The sequence below is a fragment of the Centroberyx affinis genome, unplaced genomic scaffold (assembly GCF_046629955.1).
Source record: "Centroberyx affinis isolate AG114_WGS23_722 - 3 ecotype Tasmania unplaced genomic scaffold, CSIRO-AGI_Caff_v1 ptg003797l_1, whole genome shotgun sequence".
Classification (NCBI taxonomy): domain Eukaryota; kingdom Metazoa; phylum Chordata; class Actinopteri; order Beryciformes; family Berycidae; genus Centroberyx; species Centroberyx affinis.
The window spans coordinates 16750-37477 of NW_027281664.1; the positions used below are offsets into that span (position 1 = coordinate 16750).

Below are 20728 nucleotides of genomic sequence, written 5' to 3' on the forward strand. Positions count from 1 at the left end.
AAGAGACAAACAAACAGCTGCTGCAGAGCCCGGTATTCTGCCAGCCAGTCAGTCAAGTCAAATCTCAAGCAATTAAAATAGTGACTCGGGTCCGACTTGAGTCCGAGTCATGGCCCGCCACTCATGTGTCACACGCTCTGGCCCTCATTTACGAAACGAACGTACGACAGAAAACTGGGCGTTCGATCATTTCCACGCAAAGCTCGGCATTTATCGGTTTGGACGAGAGCGGAGCTACGATCAAATCTCACGTCAAGTCTCAACTCCTGCAGCAGGTTTTCCAGTCAGCTGGACTTGGTGCAGCAGAGTAAATCTGCTGAGTCGGAGAAGTGTTATTAGACCATATAGTCTGACTGGCATCTAAGCATATGCAGCCACATATTCATCACTTAAAAATATGTAGCCTATGGCAAAATATTCTATTTTGTAAAGGCCTACCCTAACATGTAAAGGCCTATCCCTAACATAAATAGGTATTTTCAAATTGTTTACAGTTAACAACAGTTTTCTGGTGTAAGATTAATTTCTCTTTCATTTTGAGATAGCCTACTTGTTTGAGGTCTGACCATTTTTTCCTAACCTAAATGTAAAGAATTGCGATATAAGCGATTATTACTAATATATATAGAGGCTATACATATCACGGATGTATAAATGAAATATTCAAACCTCAGCTGGAGTTCGGTTGTCAACGGCAACGCTGTTGACCGCAGCAGTGATTTCTTTCCATGCTGCATTTTTCCGACTTCCTTTGATGCCACTTTCCAGGCTGCCAAACAGAACTAATTGGTTCAATTGGACTTTAGACGTTAGAGTTTCTCTTCTTGGACGTATTACGCCTCTCCATGTGGTAAACTCTGGGGGCGTGGCCTCTGAACCGAGAATATTTAGGGGCGTGATATTTAAACGAGGATTGTTTTCAGCCTCCACATTTATCGACGCCCGATCATTCTTACGCTGTGATCGGCGAGATGCGAACGTTTCATGAATCACACGTGAACCCTGTCCTGAGAGGATTTCTGTGCTCGGATCTACGTTAGATTGATAACTGAGGGCCAGAGACACCGGGAGCTGACCGGTTCAGCCAGTCCGCTGCTGTCGGCCGCTTTGCCAAGTCTTCACATTAAAGATGCTTTTAGGAAAACAGAGCGGCTCACTTTAGGGGCCTGGGGATGGAAAAAGACTAAACCTGGAGGGAAGGATGAAGGAAGAACGAGTGAAAAGGAGGATGGATGAAAGATGGATGGAGGAGGAACAGATAGGGGGGGGGTTTCCATTCCCCTAATACACCCATGTCCCGAACAGGCGCAGGAGTCACTTTACACTGTATTTATAGCAGAGCGAACGCACCGTCTGGGATCCCATGTCACTCTTTATCTTTCTCTGTCACTCATTCACACACACGCACACACACACACACACACACACACACACACACACACACACACACACACACACACACACACACACACACACACCTTGTCACTTCCTTCTTCATCCTCCTTCTAAGGCTCCTCTCCATTTTCCATTTTAAAATTCCATAGTTTTTACTCAGTGTTCAGTATGGCTTCTGTTAACATGACTGTCAACCAGACCGTATCACTGGACAGCTGAACACTAGTCTAGTCTAGTCAGTCTAGTCTAGTCTAGTCTAGTCTAGTCAGTCTAGTCAGTCTAGTCAGTCTAGTCTAGTCTAGTCAGTCGAGTCGAGTCGAGTCTCAAAAATGTTGTGAAATGAGCCTGAACTCTGAAACTCAGACTCCATGCTGCTGACTCTATTTTCTCTCTATTTTCTTAAAGGCTCATAAAGGGCTGAGTTTTTGTTTTTGTCTTTATTGTCATGTATTGTGTATGTATGATTATATACTGTATGTTGTGGATATGATGGGAAATGAAAATTAAAAAAAAAGATCCAGAAAAAAAAAAGAAAAGAATACTGTTTCAGATCAGGTTCCTCCTCCAGTAAAGGATTCTGGTCCAACAGCAGGATTTGGACTGGACATTTCCACCTGTTGGTCACATGAAAGTCTTCGCTAACGGTTAGGCTTAAGCGAGTAAAACGACTGTGGGTAAGGCTAGTGTTAAAGTTTCCGTGGTAACAGCGACGCCTCCGATTGGTGGGAGCTCGCTGAAGCTTGTGGGTAATGTAGGATCTCACAAGGAACTCAGGAATCCAACAGGGTTCCTTGACACCGAATAGTCAAACTCAGATGGACTGACGGTTTCCACGGTAACATACGGTACAGTCGTTTCACAACCTGATCGCTCACGGTCAAGTCGACCTTTCACCTTTCAAACGTTACGGCTGATAATCAAATTCATGATTGGAAAACTGAGTGGGAACTTTACTTCTTGGACCCGACGCTTCAGATCTACAGCCGCCTTCTCCTCCCTCTCCTCGCAGGCTTCCCCATTTCTTCACTGCTGCTCCTTCCTCCCAACTCTTCTTTCTCTTTTTAGCCTCACTAGTCCTCCGCTACACCCCTCCCTCCCTCCCTCCACCCCTCCCTCCCTCCCTCCACCCCTCCCTCCCTCCCTCCACCCCTCCCTCACCATTCCCATTCCTCCCCTCCCTCTCTCTCCCAGTTGGGTGGAGTCTATCGGTTGGTCTGTCCAGTTTCAGGGTGAACCTCCAGTTGCAGAGGGGTGAGCCCGTCCTCCTTGTCTCTCTCTCTCTCTCTCTCTCTCTCTCTCTGGTTTCTTCTCCTCTTCCCTCCTCTGTACTCCTCTCCTTTGGGTGCCCCGATGCCTCAGCCTTCCTCCTCCTCTTCCTCCTACCTTCTCCTCAGCCTCTGATCTACTCTCTTCCTCCAAACCTCCAAACGCTTCACCCTCGGTTCCTTCCAAACGGACATTTCTAGAACTCCTTTCCTCTCTTCCTCCACCCTCGTCCTTCCTCCCCTTTTTTGGATCACCATCTGGTTCTGGGTTGAGTCCTGAACCCCGACCCTACCAGACCAGTCAACAAGACCGACCGACGAACCGACCAGCAAGACATGACGGACAAAGCGGGCGGCGGCGGCGGCGGCGGGGAGGACTCCGGAAGCATCATGGCGCTGCTGGAGCGCGTGGCGGGCATCATGGACGGCGTCCAGGCCACGCAGCAGCGCATGGAGGAGCGTCAGCTGGAGCTGGAGAACACGGTGAAGACCATCCAGGCCGACGTCACCAAGCTGACCAGCGACCACGCCGCCACCAGCTCCACCGTCGACCGGCTGCTGGAGAAGACGCGCAAGGTCAGCTGCCACATCAAAGACGTCCGGGTGCGGGTGGAGAACCAGAACGTCCGGGTGAAGAAGGTGGAGGCCACGCAGGCCGACCTGCTGGCCAAGAACAAGTTCAGGGTCGTCATCTACCAGGTAAGGGTCACGCCGAAAATATGTGTTTGGTTCTCTGGCGGTGTTGGCAGGGGAATCTGTTTTGGTGCCGAGTAAAACTGTTTTTGGTCTCCTTTTGATGCTATGTAGAGCTTTAGGACTTGTGAAAAAGGTCCTTTTAAGATCTGTGGAAACTGATTTTCCCAATTACCCATTGGGGATTAATAAAGTATCTATCTATCTATCTATCTATCTATCTATCTGTCATCAAAAGGAAGAGAGTTCTAAAAAGGTTATTATTAGAGCAGAGGAAAAATCTTTATGGCGCTATATTGAGCATTTTCCGTTTTTAGGGTGAAGAGAGTCAGGCGAACTCAGGCTGTACGACTATATGAACTTAACCCCTTGTACCCTGACTTTAGCTGACTTTACCCTTAAATTTCCCCTTAAGCAGCTTCAAAGTAAGAAAAAAAAGTTTCCTAACTGTACAGCAACAACAGTCCATATTCTGTATCTGCTGTTCCAACTCTTTCTTGAAGCTCTAGCTGCTGATGTTGAATGAAATATTAAAATACAAGACGCCATGTTTTTATGGCTGCACCATTACATCAAATGGAAAAATTCTAGATGTTTGTGCATCATTGACATATTTGGTGTCTTTGGAAAACTTTTTATCTTGACTAGAATTTAAAATAAAGTTCTGTGGGTTTGAACGAAGCTTGGCCGTGCAACCTGCGTTTGTAATGATGGAGCCAGTGTCGGGGCCGGCAGGGAAGAAGAGGTCAAAGCTGAGGTTACTTCACCTTTTTCAGGATCCAACAGGAGTAAATTGGGACCCTGCCTCATTAGAACATGCTAGCACTATTAACATGGGGCCCGAGGAATAAGGTGCACAGCCTATTTTTGGGTCCCGACCCCTAGTTTGAAGAGCCACTGCAGAATGTGACTGGAGGACAGACTGGACTATATGTGTTGAACAGCATCATCAGACTACAATAGAAGTTGGAGGCCACATGGCTAACCTCTGACAGAAAAGGTTCAGATGAGGACTAGCGGAGCAGCAAATTATCAGTTCCCGGTAGCCGCTTCCAACGGAAAGGTGAACCGTGTTTTAAAAAGGACTCGGGGCCGGCTGAAGGTCTGAACCGGACTGATCATGACGGGGTCCGAGCCGCCGGTTTAGAGTCGGACGGGATCGGAACGAGTCGATGACCTGCAGCCAGTTCCCGCCAAATAAAACAGAACTGTAGACTCATTCTAAAAGAAAAGATATTTGTGATTTGTATATTTTAAATAATGAAAATAGTGTTATTTGAAATACTGGAGATATTGAATAGTAATTTGTACTATAGTCATATTTGTTGATTATTATAGGGTAGCACTTTACAATAAGGGTCACTAAGTTAAGGGTTAGTTAATCCTTAATAACTAATGTGTAATTTACTAATGGTGTTCATGTTAACTAAGGTATTAATTTATACATTATTTAATAGTTGATAAAGATGACTATTAAATAATGTATAAATTAATACCTTAGTTAACATGAACACAGTTAGTAAATGATTACCAGACATATTAGTTAACTGTTAATTAAGGGTTAGTTAATTCTTATTAGCATTTACTAACCCTTAATTAATGCACCCTTATTGTAAAGTGTTACCTATTATAGATTAATTAAATTTTCCTGTAGTTTCTTATGTATAATAGATTTTCAGGTAGTTGAAATGTTCCTTCATTAGACTCAGCTGGAGTGAGAAAGTCCTTGGAGCAGCAACACAGTCTTTTGATTTGCCAACTGATGAATCTTGTTGGTCTCTTAGTTTGTTTTTCACTAAATGTTCTAAATGGAGTTCCTGCTTTCTGGAGATTTATCTGCGTCAGACTCGTTGATTTTTGCGTGGACTTCATCTCAGAAGCTCAGAAGCTGCACATTCTGAAACACTGACTACTCCTTCTGTCCAAAAACCCAGGAATTAGTCCGGTCCCATTTGAGCCAAAATGAGTTTCAGGATTTTCCTCTTTATCGGTCACATCTGTCCTCTGAAAGGACCAAACCATGTCTGTAGACTACAGACTGACAGACTGGATTGTAGAACCGTTGGCTGCAGGATTTCGCATTTTGCTGCATGAACCTCAAGCTGCCTTCAGAAACAGCAACCAACCTGCTGTGTGTTTTGTTTGGCCGTCTCTACGCACTGAGATTCACACTATTGATGCTGTCTCCACTTTCATTAAAATAGGGAAGATCTACTGTGTATTCATTAAGGATGGGATGATCTACTTATCTCCCAATACGATTCGATACGTGATCTGAGGTTCAGGATCAATCCAACCAGGATCCGATGTGATCAATAAAAGTTCAGCAACAACAACAAAGTCTGACTGTGCAGAATTCAGTTTATTTCTGAGACTCAAATCTTTCCAGCGATGCCATTGGCTGCTAGAATGTAAACAACAATTTAAAAAATGTCGTTACAAAGTGACAATAATATAATCTGGATGGAGAGCTTGTGAAACTGTGATGGTCAAGAGTCTCATTAGTGATTACTACAGCAGAATAACATGGAGCTGATATCACCATTCATGTTCCTGACAGCAGAATAACATGGAGCCGATATCACCATTCATGTTCCTGACACAACAGATCGACTGACACATTTTTATATCGCAATATATTGAATTTTACATCTGTAATTAGCTGTGAATGTTGGGAGCTCAGGTTGTGTGAGGAGTCAGGACTTTACTGATTCACGTCTCTGATTTCTGGTTGAAAACAGCGGCGGATTAACTGGATTCAGAACCAGCACAGATTTAGCTGGACTGATGTCTTAGTTCTCAGTTCGTTACGAGGGGCGGAAAATAGCAACAAGCCCCCCCTCTGCACACACACACACACACACACACACACACACACACACACACACACACACACACTGCAGGCTTCGTTTTACTTCTTTGGCCTTCACAGTCAGCAGCTGCTAGCTTGGCGGTGACCTGGTTATTTTCGCTCTGGATAAACGTCAGTCTGCTGAAAGGTTACGCCACAGATCTGCAGCACATAGACTGGGCTTTCCCATCCAAACATCCAAACATCCAAACATCCAAACATTCAAACATCCAAACATCCAAACATCCAAACATCCAAACATTCAAACATTTGTGAACGATCTTTTGTCCGTTACGCTTAGGAACGCTAATGCTGTAACTCTGACGCAGCCTGACTGCGTTGGTTTTTAATGTTAAAGCGTCATCAGCTGTTTATCTACATGACATGCTCAAGTGCAAAATATACTGAACAAAAATATAAACGCAACACTTTTGTTTTTGCTCTCATTTTTCATGAGTTGAAATAAAAGATCTAAGCACACCAAAGGCTTATTTCTCTCAAATTCTGTTTAAATCCGTGTTAGTGAGCACTTCTCCTTTGCCAAGATAATCCATCCACCTGACAGGTGTGGCATATCAAGATGCTGATTAAACAGCATGATTATTGCACAGGTGTGCCTTGGGCTGTTCACAGTAAAAGGCCACTCTACACAATGCCACAGATGTCGCAAGTTTTGAGGTTTTCAAAAAATGCATATCTGTAGCCCTAGTCATGTGAGATCCATAGTTCAGTGCCTAATAAATGTCTTTTTCCAAGATAAAACTGCACACTTCCAAATAAACTGGTCAGAATGCAGCTGAATGAAAGAAGAATCAAAATACAACTTAAAAAGAAGAGAGTGGTCGCTTGGCTCAGTTTGCCCCAGGTAGGGGTAAGTTTCACAATCCACTAGGAAACAACGCTCATCTCTACAGCAATACCCACATTCTGGCAGCCATCTTGGCTTAGTGAAGGAGATTAGCATGATGCAGCAGGGAGCGACTGTCTGTCCGCTGTAACTGTCTGTCTGCCTGTCTGTCTGTCTGTCTGTCTGTCTGTCTGACAGACAGACAGACAGACAGACAGACAGACAGACACTAAACCCCCCCTGGCACTGAGCCACCGATGACAGAATCTGGGTTAGGCAGCCATCGCTGAGGACTGGCGGCCATTTTGAGAAGATACCCACATTGATTATCTGTTTAAAAGAGTCTAAATGGTTCTACACTGCAAAAACACAAAAACAAGAAAAAACAATAAAATGGGGGAAATATTATTTAAAATAAGCAAAATTATCTGCCAACAGAAAAGGAAAATTTCCCTCAAGTAAAAATATCTAGTCTCAAAGAACCCACAGACACCTTAAAACCTGTACAGCTACACTAAAACAAGTACATTTGTCTGGATACAAAGAAAAGATTTAAAAATTATTTTCTCAATATGTAGGAAAATGTGCATAAATTTAGCAAATGCTAGTGCTATTGAAATAAGGCTATATGTTTAGGAAATATATCTTAAAACCAGTACAGCTACACTAAAAACCAATAAATTTGTCTGGATACAAAGAAAATATTTAAGACTTTTTTTCTCAATATGTAGAAAAAAGTGCTTAAAAAACAAGCATATATTGCCTTGATTTAAGATATTTCATCTTTCTTAGGCTCCACAGGGTCTTAGACTGCGTCTTCTGGGGTAAATGACAAAAATAAAGAATTATCTTATGTACATATGGACTTCTCTGGTGCAGATTTTTGATATTTACAGCTGTTTCTGCATTGTTTAAAGATGTGATAATGTATTTACTGCTTGGTGTAAAACTGGTCTATACACAGCCAGACAGATCCTGGGTGGTTTGAGAGCTAAAGCAGAGAAATGACATCTAGTCCTCAGTGGGAAACCTCATAACGACTCGGCAAACACTGTGACGATGAATTCATACATGATACCAACACAGAAAACCTGTACAATTACAGCACTAAAATGAAATTTAAGATGATGTCTTAGCTGCTCGGTGCATCATTTTGTGAAATCAAGAACTAAAGAGATGATAATAGTTTTAAAAGCTCTTATATTGTGAATATTTGTTGTGAATATTGTCACACATAGAGCTCGGACTTGGCCTCCTCCTGCTCATCGCCGTCTGTCAAACACTTGCTGGGTACTTTCACTAAAATATACTGTATGTGTTTAGGAAATTTGACTTCCATGAAACAGGCAAAATCAGACAACTGAAGACTTTAATTAGTTTAATGAAAGGCCGCTCAGTAGGTTTAAATAACTGTGCAATAAGGCAGATGTTTTTTTTTATTATGCACTTACACACTTGAAGCACTTTATCTAGTGGGTCGTTTGATGTTGCTGCTAATTCCCCTGCAGGTGCTAATGTGTTTTACCCATGGTGTTCTTATGTGTTGGAGTTTATTTTATTCTACTAATTAGTTTTATGCTTTTATGATTATTTTATGGCTTGGATGTTATCTATCTGGTTTATACTTTATTTTTTGAATGTATTATGTGTTTTATAAGTGAGTGGTTCTATGTGTTTGTCTGTTTTAGTGAGCTCACTAAGACAAATTCCAATCAACTCTGTTGATACGGCAATAAAGTATTGAATCTTGAATCTTGAATCTTAATCAACCAGACAGTGGCTGAGGTCAGCAGTAGTAGATGTGATGCATGTAGGAAGTTGTAATTCCTTCCAAACACCGTCAGTGATGCAGTTCACAGAATAAATCCAGTCAGGATTCAGTCCTGGAGTCGCACTGTGTTTGTGAATGGGGTTGGGACAGACTAATGGCTGGGATTCCTCTATGGGGTGCGGTAAAGCTGCTGTACTCTGGAGTGTGACACATGCACTATCAGTTTCCACATGAACTAGCATCAGTAGAAAGTGAGGTCACATGTTGAGAAGAACTCACTGACCAACAAACCTGTTATCACCTTTAAACTTAAAGCGGTAATCCTCGAGTTCCTAGTGTTTTTTCTTCGGTCTCCATCTTTGTCCCTCAGCCTCACTGTGGTGTTTCTGCACCGCTCTTCCCACTGATCACCTGTCAATCAAACAGTGTGGGGGCGGGGCTTGGATTATCTGTTGCTGCAGAGTTTCTCTTCTCTCTGTCTGTTTAGTCATGGTGGCTATCACTGCTCATGCTAACTACCCAGCTTTTCTTCTTCTGCTGTTGATTCCAAACAAACCGGAAACGTAAAACGCATCACTTCCTGTGCGGCAGGAAAGAGCGACCAGACTCCGGCTGTTCAGAACAGACAGAGGAGAAGATTTATGAACTGATAGAGGCTGGATCACTGTGGAGTTAGAGAGAGAGGGGAGCAACATGGACAGATGTTTATATGAAAATGTCACAGATTATTATTTTCACTTAAAAGTTAAGTTAAAATAAGTTGTTTTATTTTAACAACTGTCTCATTTCTGGGTAATCTGAGTGAACATTTTCAGCCAAATTATGCTTTTACCCTGGTAACATCATATAAAGTAACCATTCACAAATAATTATATTCAGTATTTGAATGGGAATACACTTTTTTATCCAAAGAAGAAATAAAAAAACTCCTACTGTGTTTCTGTAGTGGAGGCTGAAGATAGTCGAAGAAATGCTTTGGTTTGGGATTATTGAAAAAAAATGAAGGAACTCAAAGACATTTAAACAGACTTTATTTAGCTCTAGTTCTTCTTTATCTAGTTCTGGCCTTCTGAAACATGTGGGAGTAAATGCGTTCATTTTGAAGCAGCTTCCCCCACCCCCACGTCAGCGCCAGATGTGGGGACTCGAGTCACATGACTTGGACTCGAGTCACAGTTTTAATTGCTTCAGACTTGACTTGACTTGGGTTCTGGTGACTTGGGACTTGACTCTGACTTGTACTCTGATGACTTGAAAAGGTTTCTAAAGTCTTGACTTGAGATCTTGTGTTTGTGTAAATGACTCAGATTGAAAGTGATGAGATTTGTTCCAGCAGACGACTGAATCTAAATTCTGTTTTCTGAATTTGTATGGAATGATTGAATTTATAGAAGTTGAAACTGATTATAGAAATCAAACTCCTGATGCTCTTACCAAGTTTTTATCCTATTAAAACCATATTGCATTGAAAAGTCCTAGATCTTTAGTTTTCTTTAAGATATTAAATTGATACTGGACTCTTGATTTGTTCTGACTTGACTTGCTGTTCTACATTTAGACTTGAGACTTGACATTAATGACTTGGACTTGACTTGGACTTGACTTGGTAATCTTCAGTTAGACTTGGGACTTGACTTGAGACTTGTGCCTCAAGACTTGAGACTGATTTAGGACTCGAGTGAAGCAGACTTGGTCACCCCTCTAGTCAGCGAAGTATATCTGAAGCTCCATGGTTTCTGTACTGTAAGTGAGCGAGCCAGCTGAGCTGACAGGAGGCTATTCTGAGTCTCAGCCTCCACATCTCCTAATATAGATCTGCTCTCTCTCTCATTACAACCTGCTGGACGAGGGCAGAAGTCATTTTGTTAGCTGCTAACAGGCTGGAGTGTGTGTTTGTATTCTCTAATATCGTCTCTCAGTGTGTTAAAGAAGAGCTGCGGCCCAGCTAGAAGGGAGATGTGGGTAATATTCTCACAGTCAGTCAGGGCTGAAGGTATGGAGGCTCAGCAGGGTCAGTACTCATGATGTCACAGGTTCAAACTGGCTCGTGACCTTTGCCCCCTCCACTCTTCCCTGCGTACTGTTTAATAGAGCAGCAGAGTCTTAAAATAACTCAAGGTATGACACGTGCAGAGAGAGGTTTTGTGGCGTTCAGCCCACAAGAGAGACAGAGAGTTAGAGAGGAAAGACTGAACATGTTGCAGCGTCAGTCCTGATTGGCTGGGATCATCTGTCTCATCCTGACAGGAGATCCATGCTGCCATGACAGAGACTCACATCTGAGACTGAGAAACCATAAACTGAACTGTTCATATTCTGTAAATCCTTCTAAGTACGGTTCAGTCTTGATGAGTTGATGAGTTTAGTCTAAATATACAGGAATTCATCTTGGACAGATTGTAGTGTTCGTTCTACAAACATTTCTCAGAGGCAGAGCTGCTCTGGAGGCAGAAATAATCTGATTGGTTGAGTTAAACCTGAGTGGGTGGAGCCAAAGAACCACAGTAACGTTAGACTGAAGCCCATTGACAAAGGCTAAGGGGATGCTAATATTATTCAGCAAGTTATCTAGGTTAGCTAGTTAGCCTAGCTGACCTTGCAAGTTCAAACTAGCCATACTAGCCTACAGCTAGCTAGGTAAGATAGTTAGCTAACCTGTGTGCATAACTGTTACAATAATAGGAATAGACTGATTTAGGGTCACTGGTTAGGGCAAATGGTTATTTATACTTCATGATGAAGGAAACTGCAGACTGGTCTCTGGTCAGCTCTCCTCTGATGCTTCATACTATATGTGGAAAAAAGTTTTTCAGGAATGAAGACAAGAATGTATCTTTGAAGTTTAACAAACTAACCCTAACCCTTTTTAATGGGTTTTAAGGGCCAAAGGGTGGTGAAACTCACTCAACACATAAATAACATGTCAAACACCAAACCTGCATGTGATCAGCTGATCAGTTTGAAAGTTGACTGAGCAGATTTGCAGTCGACCACCCAAGCTTTGACTTCTGACTGTTTCTTCCTCCCAGCTTGTTAGCAGACTCAGCTGATGCGGCGCTGTAGCGTGCTAACACCCTGCTGCCTTTAGCTCAGTTATGACTGTAATGCATACAGTCAAAGCTTTGGAAATGTCAGGCTTCGTATCAGGTGTCATATAGAGTCTATGATGCCTGTAATCAAAGATCCTGGTATGCTCCATGTCATTGGTATGCTACAACCAAAACCACCAAAGTCCAGTCAAGCCTTTCAATGGAGGAACTAGGTTTTCTTCAAATTATGAAATTTCTCAAATGAAGGAACTGAGAATGAATGGCACTCATTAGTTTCTGTACATTTTCAATTAATTGAAAGTAATCTTGCCTCTATTTTCCTGGCTTCCTAGCTCAGTGGTTCCCAAAGTGTGGTCTGGGGACCTCCCGGGGGCCTGAGGAGGTTTAGATTAATTTCACTACACTCATTTGAAGTTAGGACAATAAAATATAGGAATTTCACTCTCCCCACTGTTACTTGAGTCGATGTAGTTGAAGTCTATTAAAAGACTTGTCTGTAATTAATGATGATGTAATTTCAACTTCACAATATTTGGGAACCTAAAGTTAAACCAGACAGAAAATTATTTGCAAATTGAAGTATGTTGAAACCAGTCAGAATAAGGCAGATCATTGCACTGCTATCAATATCTACAATGCAACATATCTTATGAGCTTATCGTATGTTTTGCGTGTAAAACCTTATTCTGCAAAGTAACAACTCCAGCCATCAGATAAATGTAGTGGAGGAAAAAGTACAACATTTCACTCGTAATTCTGCTTCAGTACAGTACTTGAGTAAATGTACTTAGTTACTTTCCACCTCTGCTCTCCGGTTTAGATCTTCACATCAGGCTCGGTATTTTTGCTCTATTTCATATTGAGCTTTACTGAATATTTCAATGACGAGCTCCAGCATGCGATGACGTTGCCTGAACTGTACAGTGAAAGTGATCCAGCTTGCCTCTTCCTGGCTGGAGAAGCCTTCCTGCAGCTATGTGCGGGTCGGTGATATGTTTAGCTCCCTGCAGCGAGCGCTGAGCCGCAGAAACAGGTGCTGCTGGGTATTTATAGAGTCAGGATCAAGGCCCGGAGTTCACAGCTAGACTTCTAGGTAACAAACTTTCATCAGTGCAACCAGTGACAGAATTGAAACAGCTTGATTTCCAAAGTGAGATATCCAATATTAGGAACAACTAACATCTATAGAGACAAGGGATTGCTGGCATTGAAATAAGACTCACTGTTTCACTGTTTCATGTTATTCTCATGAATCTCATTTCTCTCAAGTGAAGTTTAAAAACATATGAACACCATCTGTAGGTGCTGGACTGAAGTAAAATCCAGTAATGATGTGTAGTAATGATATGTGCAGGTTCTAAATATCATAATTATATCAAGACCTTTGCTTACAGAACAGGATAATTTTGAAGAATGTGATCACTTGCATTTTTGTACAACAGAGTAATGAACTCACATGAAAGAATAATTATTTTTAAAATAGAAAGATTTGGGACAATTTTCAGTTGCATTCCTCAACTTCTGCAACATTTGTGGGGCTGATGGGCCGTAATGCATGGCAGCAATGGAACTGGTTCCACTGCACTGGTCTATAACTCTGCAACTTTTTGACAGATTCCTTAGCTACTTTCAAACTTTTTGAAGGTTTTCCAAAAAAATCCAAAATGGTGTAAACATTTTTTATGCAGACTTTATGGATCTTAGGGGCAAAATTCTTCATCATGATCGGATACATATCTGTACCAAGTTTCACAAGTCTACGACTAACGGGACGTCGGGGCTGAGCCTGAGACTTATTACAGCGCCCCCTACGGGCCAATCTGTGACATTTTTTGTTTCCCAGTAGCGGTTGACCGGGACTGTCTATGGACAAAAAGTTATCAATGTATGGTCGAGTTATTGGACAAATAAAGGAAAAAAAACAGGAATTCCAGTAATTACAATTAATGTATTTGTATATGTATATTTATATGTATATGTATATGTACTGTATATGTAGATGTATATAATGTATGTGTAGAAGCTGTAGATGTTTACTGGGATGTTAGTGAATGTTTGTAAAGTATAAGTTGTTCATTGCAGCGAATGAGAGCAGCAGATCATCAGTATACAGTTTTAGTTTCCAGCCCGCTGCATCAAAATCAAATCAAAATGTTTTGTGAATCCAGAGCGAGTTCAACAGGAGTCCAACAGTGATATTGTGTCGATGAGATGAGATGAGATGAGATGAGACAGGATAAGATAAGATGGGAAGATAATAAGGCAACATAAATAAAACCATGAAGATAAAAATATAAAACTATTTAAAGTGTCTCAAGTGTCTAAAGTGGTGTTGAGCATTAAGTCCTGTGTCATAAATAAACTCTTCTGTAAAACTCCTATACTGTGCACTCTTAAAACAGATGGGTCATTTCAACACATCCTAGTTTGGGCCAACACATACTGTATGTATTACTTTCCAACACGTAAATAGATGTTAGATGTCAGATGTCAGGCAGAGATATGTGGCATCGAAAAGTGTAGATGATCGGTTTTAAGACCCGGTGTGTTTTTCTTCTATCTAACATCTTTTGAAAGGAGCAGTGAGGGAGGCGGAGTGGAAACACCGAGTCCAGCAGGAGAAGACCTGAGGCGTGTGACGGGACTCACACACATCTCACTACACATCTCACCACATCTCACACACATCTCACCACATCTCACACACATCTCACACACATCTCACCACATCTCACACACATCTCACCACATCTCACACACATCTCACACACATCTCACCACATCTCAGAACATCTCATCACATCTCACCACACATCTCACCACATCTCACCACACATCTCACACACATCTCACACACATCTCACACACATCTCACCACATCTCACACACATCTCACCACATCTCACACACATCTCACACACATCTCATCACATCTCAGATCTCACCACATCTCACCACATCTCACCACATCTCACACACATCTCACCACATCTCACACACATCTCACACACATCTCACCACATCTCACACACATCTCACCACATCTCACACACCTCAGAACATCTCATATCTCACCACATCTCACACACCTCAGAACATCTCATATCTCACCACATCTCACCACGTCACACACATCTCACAACATCTCACACACATCTCACAACATCTCACACACATCGCACCACATCTCGCACATATCTCAGAACATCTCACATCTCACCACATCTCAAAACATCTCACATCTCACGCATCTCACCACACCTCACACATCTCAATCACATCTCACCATACCTCACACACATCTCATCACATCTCACCATATCTCACACATATCTCACCACATCTAACCATACCTCACCACATCTCAGAACATCTCACACACATCTCAGACATCTCAACACATCTCACACACCTCAGAACATCTCACACATCTCACCACCTCACACACATCTCAGAACATCTCACACACATCTCACCACCTCTCACACAAATCTCAGAACATCTCACACACACCGTGTCACACCTCACACAAATCTCACACACATCTCACACAAATCTCAGAACATCTCACATCTCACACACACCTCGTCACATCTCACCACATCTCACACACATCTCACACAAATCTCAGAACATCTCACATCTCACACACACCTCGTCACATCTCACCACATCTCACACACATCTCCCCACATCTCACCACATTGCCAACAACACAGTATTCTGGAGAACCAATTATAATGTTATGAGTCTCAGTACTGTTATTACAGCAAAAATAATCTGCATAAAGAATAAAGAATTTGCAGTCTATGTGGTACAACACATACATGTGTCTAAATGGTGCTATTGATATGACTAATGCTGATATTGTTGTAAAATGTTTCACCAAAAGTAACCAGTGGATTAGATATTTTTGGAAAAATGGCAGCTTGATGTATAAAGTGCATCTCATGTAATATTGTAATAAAGTAATCCCACTGAACTCACCATGTGGCTTCGTGTTTTTATGTAATATTTTAGTAATGCTGAGATGAATATCCAACACTACAGCTCATGAAATTATTCTTACCTCAAATTATTCTTACTTTATTGATACCATAGTTACAACTGAATCACATTTGGCTTTGCGTTTTCATTTAATCAAAAGCGGATTCATAGTTCTGATCCACAACACAGTGACCACGTATCTGTAGCGCTGCAGGAGTTTGTAATTCCACTCTGGGTCGCGGGTTGGCGAGGGCGTTTGGCCGGTGCAACGCATTCCGACGTCCGAGACGCACGGTGTCATGTCGATGAGACGAACTGAGCCGAGTCGTGGATGTTAAGGCAGCAGAGTGACAGACATCGAAGGAAAGTGATAATCAAACGGACTCAGTACAGGGTTCAGTTGTTGAACTCGTCTATTCACAGATACTGGACGACCACAGGTGGCTTGGTTCTCATTAGGTTCTTGCAGAGGTGGGGACTCGAGTCACATGACTTTGACTAGGGACTTGATGCATTAAGAGAAGACTTGAGACTTGACTTGACTTGGGTTCTGGTGACTTGGGACTTGACTCTGACTTGTACTCTGATGACTTGAAAAGGTTTCTAAAGTCTTGACTTGAGATCTTGTGTTTGTGTAAATGACTTAGATTGAAAGTGATGAGATTTGTTCCAGCAGACGACTGAATTTAAATTCTGTTTTCTGAATTTGTATGGAATGATTGAATTTATTGAAGTTGAAACTGATTCTAGAAATCAAACTCATGATGCTCTTACCAAGTTTTTATCCTATTAAAACCATATTGCATTGAAAAGTCCTAGATATTTAGTTTTCTTTAAGATATTAAATTCATACTGGACTCTTGATTTGTTCTGACTTGACTTTCTGTTCTACATTTAGACTTGAGACTTGACTTGATCTTGTGCCTCAAGATTTGAGACTGACTTGGGACTACAGTCTTTACATTGGTTTTACTAAATTAATAAAAAAATCGAAGTTTCTTGTGGAGTCTTAAGGTCCTTGTCCTAAGGTTTTTGTTACGTTCTCATAGTATTCCACGTTTCTAATAATATTCTATTCTTCTCACGCACAAGCCTCTAGTTCTGATGTTGGATGGCCCTTATCATGGATCATTGTTCTCATATTTCAAGGTTCTCATAAAGCACGTCAGTTGTTCTGTTGGTATTCCAATGTTCTCCTGGAGTTTGATCATACGGTTCTTGCAACGCTCTATGATTCTGATAATTTTCTCCTCAGGTTCTCACTCTGTTCTGTGTTCTCCTCCCTCAGGGCGACCAGGAGGTGAAGGCCGTTGCGGCTGGCAATGAGCCCGCAGAACCCAGCGGCGGTGGAACCAGCTCCAGAGCCGAGGTGGAACCGGACAAGTTCGATCTCCCCCCGGAGTCGGACGAGGAGTACATGGTGGTGGAGGAGGCCGACTCCTCGGCGGCGACCCGTCTGAAGAAGACGGGCCTGACGCGCATCGAGAGCTTCAAGGCCACGTTCTCCAAGCAGAACATGAGCAAGACCCGCGAGAACCTGGGCACCAAGGTCAACAAGCTGGGGGAGCGCATCGTCACGGCCGAGAGGCGCGAGAAGATCCGGCAGTCCGGGGAGCGGCTGAAGCAGTCCGGGGAACGGCTGAAGGAGTCCATCGCCAAGAGCGTTCCCGCCAAGCTGAACCTGAAGAAGGAGCGGACAGTGGCGGAGGGCCAGGAGGGAGCGGAGGGAGCCGCGGAGGGCGCCGCGCCCGTCCCGCCGCCCAAGGGCCGCAAGGGCAGCCCGGACGTCGCCACGGAGGCCGCCGACGACGGCAAGGCGGAGGAGTCGGAGGTGCCCATGTACGACATGAAGCAGCTGTCATAAAGCACGGGCACAACGGACGAAACGACGGCCGGCCATTTTATTTTCATGAACTACTGAGACCACAAGGAGAGAGCGGAAGCGTTTTGTGTTTTTAGGGTCGCTGCTACCCGGCCGAGCTGCGAGAACAGAAGTTACCCAGATCCTCTATTGTTGTTTTAATCATTTGAAGGTTGTTAAACAGGATGAGATGAAGAGAGAACCGGCCGGTTACAGATCCAATCAGACAAAACATCAAGAAACAACAACCAAAGTGATCCCAGAGACCCTAAACCGTCACGCTTCTTTCACCTGCAGTTATCTTTGTTCTGGACATTTGTCAACCATTTATTTAGAATAGTATGAATATATATTGTTTTTTTGTGTTTGTTTACAATAAACATTGACTTTGGAGAATTCAACCCAACAAACTGACTGTAAGGAGCAACTATGATGAGAACTTCTCCTCTCCACTTGGTTTTTCACATCATTATATCACTGCTGTTCACTTGTCTTTGATTTGCATGTTGGATGAGATTGACGTGGGATGTTTCGAGCTGCTCTGATGGATTGAAGGTATAATGGGGTTATGGTATGTTTGGTTCTGTAAAATGTTTGGAGAAATAAAGCAAGAGTTTTGCACTCAGCACAGGTGAAATGATTTGGTTCACTCAGAGAAAAGGTACAAAAGTGTATTGTGTGTATTGTAACTGGGGATGTACTTCAAAAAATGCACTTCCCAATGGCAAAAGGTTCATATGGAAGCCCTGAAAGGCCAATTTCTAAATTGATCTTGTTCGGACGCGTTACTAAGTCATTCGAGCTTATTAACTCGTCCGAACGACTTAATAACTCTTCCAAGAATGAGAAGAACGAGATAAACTTGGAAATTGGCCACAAACATTGTGGTTGAAGAGCAAAAATCAGGGCAGGAAACTGTTTTGTCCACTAGTGTTTTGTCTACTGTTTTCTTTGGTTGGTGGAAAACTCATCAGCCACTTTTACTATTGTACCAGCTGTCAATAGATTAAAATTAGAATAGGACCTTGAAATCTGTGGCTTTGGTCCCTGCCACCTAGCAGCATTTGGCTAGGGCTGGTGTTAATTAAAGATTAAAGCACCTTAACTAGAAAGAATTCCTAATTTTGGGGGGAATCAGTTAAACTTCTGGGTGACAGGAGGAACTGGAAATTCAGATGAGTTTTTTTTTTTAGAGATAGCATAAATTGAGAGTTAAAAAGTGTTCTTGAAACTGAACAAAAGTCAATCAGCTGGTTTCTGAAATTGATCCAGAAAAGCGGGCATAGACACATTTAGTTTAGCAAGAGAACATCGCTCTTGTCGTGTGGAAAACCTCGTAACTCCAGTTTGGGTAAAGTTACATGTTTCCTCTATGGGTGGAGAAACTTCTCTGCCCTCTTGGTGTTATGAAACTCTTTGAAAACCCGATTGGAAAATGTCAAAAATGCATCGTCAAAAGTCAGTGTGATTTTCTTTGCTCCTGAAAACTTGACGTTTTTTTGGAGTTGCAAGGTTTTCGTATCAGTGAACAATATGAAATACAATCTCTGAATGAAATATCTCAACACCAACTACAATATTTTTTTTGCTGTAAAAACAGCTGGTAGGAATAGACCTTATATTGTTCTGACATCAAAACAATATTTTTACATTATTCTTAATAGTTTTAGGAGTTGTTTGTGGCGTAGCGAGTGACTTTGCATGGCTGTAGTTTGTAATCAATATTAGAGTGACAGCAGCTGTTTGTGGGACACACTGAGAATATAAAATTTAACTTTTATTACTTGTGAACCTAAAGAGAGGCTGCACATTGTGTTTCTGCATGGCGTTAACTTCACTGTCTGATTCTGATGAAAGTAGATGTAGATATTTATTTCTAATGAACTCTCCTCTTAATTAATCACAATCGACTGAATTACAAGGTTTCACTAAGATTAAATTCTTAATTTACTTCAGTCTCATGAGAATATTTGTTACACCAATCTGTAGAAATAGTCAAAATGTATCTTATTACAAGCTTGACATAAAGAGTAGAAGTGATTTCAAATGAGAAAGAAAAGTGCATTATTTTTCTTACTGTCGATCAGATGCTGTTTAGCATGTTAGCTACTTCTCCAGTTCTGGTTCCTCTGAACAGCAGACTGTTATATCGATCTATTCTCTGTTTTTAAGACTTTTATTCACGTAGGTTATTCACATTCTATTCTCCTATTTCTACTGGATCTTTGTATGACTTTCCACTGCTGGTATTCTTTGAAAATAACTTTAATAAAAAGGCAAACAACGTAGATTTACTTCACAGCTTGAGTGGAGTCTGACTCTGAAAACAAAGATAACCAAGATGAGGACTGAGTGCTTTATTCTTAAATCTTCACAGCCATCGCTACAAAACACCACAACTAGAGGAAAGAGAAACCACTACAGTCATTTCTAATCATTATTCTAATCAGTGGTGGAAAGTAACTAAGTACATTTACTCAAGTACTGCACTTAAGTACAATTTTGAGGTACTTGTACCTTACTTGAGTATTTCCATTTTATGCTACTTTGTACTTATACTCCACCACATTTTAGAGGGAAATATTGTACTTTTTACTCCATTACATTTATTTCACAGCTATAGTTACTAGTTACTTTTCAGATCAATATTTTATATTTAAAACATTCGGTCATCTTTATAAAATAACTATAAAATAGCATTGTTATAGATTAGACTACCCAAAAGTATAGCTAAATTGTTAAGATTAGCTTCACGTTGACAACTTTAAAATGCTGCTTACATGTACATGTATGTCAATAAATCAGTATTAATATTCCAATAATTTATGAAAAATATAAATCTCTAAATGGGGACAGTTTGCATAATGAGTACGTTTACTTTGATACTCTGAGTACATTTTGCTGCCAATACTTATGTACTTTTACTGAAGTAAGATTTTGAATGCAGGACTTTCACTTGTAATGGAGTATCTTTACATTGTTGTATTGCTACTTTTACTGAAGTAAAA

The 20728-nt window shown here is 41.6% G+C and overlaps 1 protein-coding gene across 1 annotated transcript; it reads left to right on the forward strand.

The window, feature by feature from the left end:
• Nucleotides 1-2905: 2905 nt before the first annotated feature.
• Nucleotides 2906-18564, forward strand: LOC139662462 (caveolae-associated protein 4a-like). Its single transcript, XM_071541153.1, has 2 exons — nt 2906-3359; nt 17148-18564. The coding sequence occupies exons 1-2, from the start codon at nt 2997-2999 to the stop codon at nt 17721-17723; spliced, it is 939 nt and encodes a 312-aa protein (XP_071397254.1). The 5' UTR covers nt 2906-2996; the 3' UTR covers nt 17724-18564.
• The last annotated feature ends 2164 nt before the right edge of the window (nt 18565-20728 follow it).